This window comes from Salvia splendens, chromosome 10 (assembly GCF_004379255.2).
Source record: "Salvia splendens isolate huo1 chromosome 10, SspV2, whole genome shotgun sequence".
Classification (NCBI taxonomy): Eukaryota; Viridiplantae; Streptophyta; class Magnoliopsida; order Lamiales; family Lamiaceae; genus Salvia; species Salvia splendens.
Genome location: NC_056041.1, coordinates 15,162,987 through 15,170,783, shown reverse-complemented (window position 1 = coordinate 15,170,783; position 7,797 = coordinate 15,162,987). Strand labels below are relative to the sequence as shown.

The window sequence follows — 7,797 nt, the reverse complement described above, 5'->3', positions numbered from 1 at the left end:
ACAAATCGATGAAAACCAATTTAATACTCGTATAAAAGAAATATCTCCTTTATCTTCCTATCTGGTTTTTGAATTAACAGTAATTTGTTTTTTTAATCATGTCCACATCTATAAATATTTCCCCTTTACCCCGCTTAATCCATACTCTCCTCATTCCCTTGAGTCTTTTTTTCATTTCAGGAAAGTCCCTCATAGCTGAGTCATTTACATATACAGTAGGAGTAACTTTTTTCTTTTTCCTATTTTACTTTGTCTTACTTTATTCACATCTACTTTATTTACTTTTTACTTTATTCTCTCTACTTTTTTTTCGCTCTCTTACTTATCTATTTATTTAACACTCAACATCTATTTCTTAAACTTCAAGGCGAAACATTTCGCCTCAACTATGAGGAAATGGAGGGAGTACCAAAAATTTCAATTTGATCTCTAATTTCTTTCCTACTTTTTAGATATACTTCAATCGTTTTATATTTTTAAATTTCTATTCATGTAATTAATAAGACTCTTGAAATAATAATAATAATAATAATAATAATAATAATAATAATAATAATAATAATAATAATAATAATAATCTCCAGAGATTGTTGCTTACTCATTGTTAGAGTTGTCAACATTATTGCTCATTGTTAGAGTTGTCAACATTATTCACTAATCCAAGAGTCCTAATCGATGAGCAACCATCATTAAAGATACTCGACAGTCGACATAAGTTTATGTAATTTTACTTTAATTATGTATAGTAATATTTAAAATTTCATATAATTCCTATTTTTTAATTATTTATGGATGAATTAAATTAGAATATATACGTATATATAATTAATAATTATATGATATAAGAGAGTTTTTAAAAAATGAATAATGCAAGTTAAATTTGTATAATAAAGTTTGTAGGTGCTAACTTTTAAGTGATACCAGAAAAAGTAAGTGTGTGATATTGAATCGTCAATGAATAGTGTAAGTGAAATGCTCCTTAATACGAAGTACTTCTAAAATGTAGAAGCCAAACTATTAATCTACTACGGTGTGATATTGAATCGTTAATGAATAGTGTAAGTGAAGTGTTACTTAATAGATAATAATACTTTTTAAAATGCAGTGGCCACACAAATACTTATTTATCACAAAAGAATGTGTGGAAAAATATTGTGAGAGCCCGATTCTCGAATAAAAATTTAAAAAATGGGTAAAAATGTGGACCATAATCGATTTTGACCCTCCTTTTCAACCAAGATTTAAGTTTTGATCTAATTATGAACCATTGGTATGAATTTTGACAAGGTTTTTTGTAACTTGTATTATCGCGTCTGATTGGTCAAAATTAATCAAATGATTCAAAACTCGTTACATTCTGATTAATTCCAAAATGTAAACACGAGACTATATTATAAAATGAATGTATGCGTATTATGCATTTCAACAACATATTTTCACATTATGGATATTATGATAAATTCAAATTGCACGTATCTATATTACCTTCTAGACATGTCAAAACACACCAAAGAACACGTTTCTTCGTCACCTATGAGTCAATTGCAGCATTCAAATACCACCCATTTATTTCATTGTGCAATCCATCTTTTAAAATAATTAATTGTTTTCGATTGCTATGTATACACAAGAGTTAAGAATATTTAACGATTTTGTTCATGTATATGTGATTGATTGTGCTATAACTCATATTTATTGTGGCATTGACTGGGGTCCTTGCACATAAAAGCTCGTATTAAATATTTCAATATTAATATTCTTAATTTCGAAGATCAATACATATGTATATTATTAAATTAAATACAATGTTCATGAATCATGACTCACTTGCACTCATTCTTACCTACCTAGCTATTCATTCCTTTTGCATTTTGGCTCATGCAATCAACAAAGGAGCATCATACAAAAATTATTTATGTTGGGTAAATTTTTGGTGTAGTGACAAATAAATCAGCTCAAAATTTCATCTTTGGATGAGTTGAGAGTGGTGGTCACCTCCACTTCTCACCAAAAAAGACAATTAGTTAGGACTATATGATAAATTAGTGTTTAATCTTTATAAAATAATCTTAATTTCAGTTAGGTTCCATTATTTCATGATTGCCAAAAGTAGATTTAATTATATCGTGCACCTCTCCATTAAAATAGTGATTGAGACACGAGAGTCAAATAATCATTTCGTGTTATTCAATTGTTATGTAAACTCTAAGTTAGAGACATTCCCAAACGAGGCATTCCGTTAACATTTTATGCTCTGAGACAATTATGCAAAGTAACTTAATATAGTTGTGTGAGGTAACAATCACCTAAAATAACATACTAACATAAAATAATGATGCTTGTCTCAAACTATTTATGTTTAGTTGTACGAATACATGTAATAACGTGGCAATTAAATCACAATAATATTGGCAAAGAACAACAAATTAATTGCATACTATTAATTAAATTGTCGAGCTTATAAATTACAAACGAGCTATAAGCAAATTTAGTATTAGTAATTTTGCTTAAATTTAAATTCTTTATCAAATTGCAATCAGTCCTTGAAGGGAAATAAAGAGGAATGTGAAGGCCAAAATGGGAATAAAGAATCATGTTGTTTAAATTCAAAGTTTCAACGGTGAAGGCTACACGACTCAACTCATAAATCGTCCAATTTCCCCTTAATTTCCAATGACTTATCTTTTTCGGTAAGTAACAGCCCACTAATAACTACAAATCGCTATTCTTCTCCAAAAATGAAAAAGAAACATATTTTAATATAATCACAAATTATTTGACTCAATAATCATTTTGTCTTTCAAACAACATTCAAAGAATATTAAATTTAGTTTACACGTGGTAGAAATATTTTAATATAATCACAAATTATTTGACTAAAAAAATCATTTTATAGATTAATTTATTATTGTTTTCCAAAGAATATTCAAAGGATACTAAATTTAACTTTTATGCGGCAAAGTTGAGATTTAATAATTCGGAAAACTAAATCTTATTCGAGAGATCTTCCTAAATATCTCGTTTCCGACAAAAAACTCAAACTAGAATCATATTTATGTGACGATATTATTAAATATTACTCATGTTAATCATCAATAAAATTGAATTTTATTCGAGAAATCTCTCTAGATATCTCGTCTCCGGGAAAAACTCAAATTAGAATCATAGAAAAACATTTTTCTCATTATTAACAAATTTATTTTATTTTTATTAATATGATATTGAAACGAAAAGAGTAATCGTAGTATTTATTCGTATAGTATTTATTTCCAGTAAAATACTTATTTGTAACTCTTTTTACTTTGACACTATCTTTACACACCGACGAATACGATCATCCTCTTCACAGTCTCTCCACTTTCTCTCTCTTTCTTCATCTCCTTCTTTCTCTCTCTCTATACTCTGCCGCTATCCGACGACAATCTCTCTGCTGGCAAAAACCAAGAAAGAAATTAAATTATTAAGCTAATGAAGAAAAGATTCCTTCCCTTTCCCCTTTTCCCCCAACCCTAAATTTCTCCCTCATCAACCATGATTTAATCAAAATCACCTGATTTTACCTCCAATTTCTCCATTTTTTAAAGCTCCAATCCACTCACGAATCCATGGGCTGCGCCACCTCCAAGCCCGACGATTCTCCGGCGGTGCTTCTATGCCGCGAGCGCTGCAGCTTCCTCGACGAAGCCGTACGGCAGCGTTTCGCCTTCGCCGAGGCTCACATGGCCTATCTCCACTCCCTCAAGGAGGTTGGCGTCTCTCTCGACCGCTTCTTCAGCCAGGATCCCGACGCCTCCTTCCACTCCCCGCCCTCGCCGGTTCTGAACCTCCCGGCGCACAGAAAGGGGGATTCTCCCTCCGCTTCGCCGCCGGATAAAATTCACCACCACCTCCCTTCCCGCTCCGACTCCGGCTCTCATCTGCACTTCCATTCCGACGATTCGGAGGACGAAGATGACGACGGCGGCGGCTCCGACCTCGACTCGCTGCATCACCATGACGTCATCTCACCGCCGCACCACCTCCACCAGCAGCAGGAGCAGCTCCCCTACGGCGCCAGAGGCTATTTCCCGGGCTATGAGAATCTCAATCTGAATATCCCCAACGGCGGCGGCGGCTTTATGAATGTGAATTACATGAAGAAGCATACGGCGCCGTCCGTTGTGTACACGCAGCGCCCGATGAATCCGGAAACTATGTATATGGGTGAATCTTCTTCCTCATACTATCCCAATCCTAATTATTCCATCAATCAGAACTCAAACACTGCTTATCCTATGTATAATTACAATAATGGCTATTCCAATTACGGCGGCGGAGGTGGTTATTTCGACGGTTCTTCGCCGCCGGCGCCGTACGGAGGCGGCGGATATTCGTCGCAGCAGTCGGTGGCTTCGACCTCTAAAGCGCCTCCGGCGCCCCCTTCACCGCCGAGCTCGTCTGCTTGGGATTTCTTGAACCCTTTTGAGAGCTATGAGAAGTTTTATCCGCCTTACACTCCCAGCCGCGACTCGAGGGAGGTGAGAGAAGAGGAGGGGATTCCGGATTTGGAAGATGAAGATGAGGTTGTGAAAGAAGTTCACGGCGATCAGAAATATGCGGATAGCGGGAGGAGCAGTTACTCCAAGCCAGGGGCATCGGAGGAAGAAGCAAGAGGTGTTAATGAAGCGGAATTGCATTACAGAGCAAGGCCTAGCGTTGGGATGGAGAGTGATGCGGTCGAGTATGAGGTGCATATGGTGGATAAGAAGGTTGTTGATGCCGAGGAGAGGGCGAAAGATCGGGGCAATGCTGCCGGGTTTAAGCCGCGTGGCTTCAAAGGGGATTCGGAAGTTTTGAAGGAGATCCAAGCCCAGTTTGAGCGGGCTTCGGAATCTGGGAATGAGCTAGCAAAGTTTCTTGAGGTTGGGAAGCTTCCGTATAAGCGGAAACATGGTGGCAATCATGGTAAAAGTCTGATCTTTTTGTGTGTGATTGGTTTCTCGATTTGTTTCTGAATGCTGCTGCTCTGTACTTTGCTAGGAAAGCATTTATGGAGGAGTTAATTTTCCCCCATATCCTGCTTTTCTTGGTCAATTTATCTAGCTGTATATGCTTCCTCTGAATGGGATTTTGTTCTAATTTTGATTTTGATTTTGATTTTGATTTTGATTTGTATGTTGTGTCCAGTCTCTTCGAAGATACTGCATCTTCCAATGGTTTCTTCGCAACCTTCGACGTCACAAAGCTCTGATAGTGCTGATCCTGCTCTTTTGGAGATCAATCAAGAACTGGAGCTTCGGTCCAAAAACCTTTCTTCTACTTTACATAAGCTCCATCTTTGGGAGAAAAAACTGTATGAAGAAGTTAAGGTAATCACAGTGTGCTGTATTATTTTCCTTAATTTCCCCAGCATTTATTTCTTCTTTTTAGTCATATTGGAGCAATTGTGGTTGCTATATTATGCATGGTTGCTGGTTTGTGGAGTGTGGTCCCCTGCACATTTTCCAAGAATGCATTCAAGGAATTAGATGGTCCTTTGTATACATTTAATTCCACATCCATATTTTCTGTTAGGCAATAGGGATCATGACCCTCATTGCAAATAGCATTATAACTCTTCAATTATTATTGATCTGATTTTGTATGTTATTTTTTTGCCCTTATCTAGTACAACTAGTAAAGTAACATAGAAGATCCACCTATATAGATTGGTGTGGTATTTGCTAATTGATGGAACTTCAGAGCAAGAAGAATTTATATGGATTTGGGTCTGCATGTATCTAGCTCCCTGCTGTTGTTTTCTTCTTATTTAATTGTATTTATTGTGCAACTGAAGATGTGGATTTTCAGGCTTAATTCATTTGATTGAGACCTTTTTTTATTCGAAGAGAACTAGTTATTTGTTGTAGAGTAATTAAACTTTATCAGGGGACAACTTATCTTAATTGTTCTTTGTAGTTATGACCCATTTTAATCAAAGCAATCGCAAACTATCATTTTGACAAAATTGATTTTAATGATAAGTTCTCCCTCTCATAGATTGAGGAAAGAATGAGGCTTCTTCATGAGCAGAAATCTAAAAAACTGAAGCGTTTGGATGAAAAAGGTGCTGAGACTCACAAAATTGATGTGACGAGGAAGTTGGTTAGAGACCTATCCACAAAAATCAGGATTGCAATTCAGGTCGTTGATAAGATATCAGTGAAGATAAATACTGTGAGGGATGAGGAGTTGTGGCCACAGCTTAATGAATTCATTCAAGGGTATGTCAATGTTAATATGTTCTTTGTTAACAGCTTATCCTTATCTTGTTGCACTGTGGTTCTGCATCATTATAATTCTATGATTGTTTATTTGTCGATTCTAAATTTGTATTGGGAGCTTGATGATTATAATTAGTTGAGAATTTCCACCTCCTTAATTTTGCAAACTCTTGTTGCTTGTTCTGGTGAACGCCTGGCTGGGGTTCACATTATCATACATTCTTGCTATTATTGATTAACGACCTTAATTGCCTAAAAATATACGTTGAATATCAACTTAAAATATTATCATCTTGATGGCGTCTTGTCTAAATTTTACAGGTTGACTAGAATGTGGAAGTCGATGCTCGAGTGTCATCATAGTCAATGTCAAGCAATTGGAGAAGCCAAGCGATTAGATGCCATTGCATTTCGAAAGCACTTTAGTGATTCTCATTTTGAAGCCACTAAACAGCTTCAACATGATGTAATTAATTGGACTCTAAGGTTCTCTTATTGGGTAACTGCACAAAAGGGTTTTGTCCGAGCATTGAATAACTGGCTTATGAAGTGTCTCCTTTATGTTCCTGAAGAAACGGCTGATGGGGTAGTCCCATTCTCTCCCGGTAGGATTGGCGCCCCTCCAGTGTTCGTGGTCTGCAATCAATGGTGGCAGTCTTTGGAAAGAATTTCTGAAACAGAAGTGATTGGTTCCATGCGAGACTTTGCCTCGACAGTCCTTCACCTATGGGACCAGGATAAGGCAGAAATGCGCCAGAGGATGTTGGCGAACAAGGACGAGAGGAAGGTTAAGAGCCTCGATAAAGAGGATCAGAAGATACAAAAGGAGATTCAGGCTTTAGATAAAAGGATGGTGGTAATGTCCGCAGATGACAACGGTATGCCACTAGCTGGACATGCTGTATATCAAAGCGAGACTACTAAAGGGGGGAGTCTGCAGGCAAGTCTGCAGCATGTACTCGAGGCAATGGAGAGGTTCACTGGAAACTCTCTTAAAGTCTATGAAGAGATACTGCAAAGAATCGAGGAGGACCATCTGGCCCGGGAGCAGGAAAAGGTTTCTTAACGTGGCCGATTTCTCTGATTAATGACCATCCATGGAGAGATCAATGGGATTGGGAGGTATTTTCAATTTTTCTTTCTTTTCCGTTGGCCTTCTTCTGTTTATGTCATCAAGTTTGAGGGAGGACTGCATAAGAGCTCGCTGCTATTGCATTTTGATGATTGATTATTGCAACAAAGGAGAGTAAAGGCCAATGCAGACGAGTGCTCATGTTGCTGTTGAATGATCTCAAGTGCGTTGTCGTATTGATTGACACTGGGTTGCTGGATGGGGTATGATGCAGTCATCTCTCGATGAATGGAAAGGCGAGGCAACACACCGTGATTGGGGAAGAGAAGCCATACTTTTCTGGGCTTTGTATTCCATTGGCATATATGCAGCAGAAGTCATCTCAGACACTAGTCATGTACAAACAGTAGGTTGCATGTATTAGTAGTTTTCTCATCCATATTTTGTACAGGAATTCTTTACCTATTAATCTTTTATTATTCA

General features: G+C 36.8%; 1 protein-coding gene across 1 annotated transcript; it reads left to right on the top strand.

Moving 5' to 3' along the window:
• Positions 1–3,314: 3,314 nt before the first annotated feature.
• On the top strand, positions 3,315–7,797 carry LOC121751975 (protein ALTERED PHOSPHATE STARVATION RESPONSE 1-like). The gene is made up of 4 exons (XM_042146819.1): positions 3,315–4,944; positions 5,167–5,348; positions 6,019–6,242; positions 6,564–7,797. Exons 1-4 carry the CDS (start codon positions 3,606–3,608, stop codon positions 7,306–7,308), a joined length of 2,490 nt encoding a protein of 829 aa, XP_042002753.1. The 5' UTR covers positions 3,315–3,605; the 3' UTR covers positions 7,309–7,797.

Bases quoted from the DNA above. Each gene is read 5' to 3' on its own strand.
- LOC121751975 (XM_042146819.1), top strand. From the start codon at position 3,606: ATGGGCTGCGCCACCTCCAAGCCCGACGATTCTCCGGCGGTGCTTCTA. The intron at 5,349-6,018 runs GTAATCACAGTG...TCCCTCTCATAG, and splicing joins AACTGTATGAAGAAGTTAAG to ATTGAGGAAAGAATGAGGCT. The intron at 6,243-6,563 runs GTATGTCAATGT...TAAATTTTACAG, and splicing joins CTTAATGAATTCATTCAAGG to GTTGACTAGAATGTGGAAGT.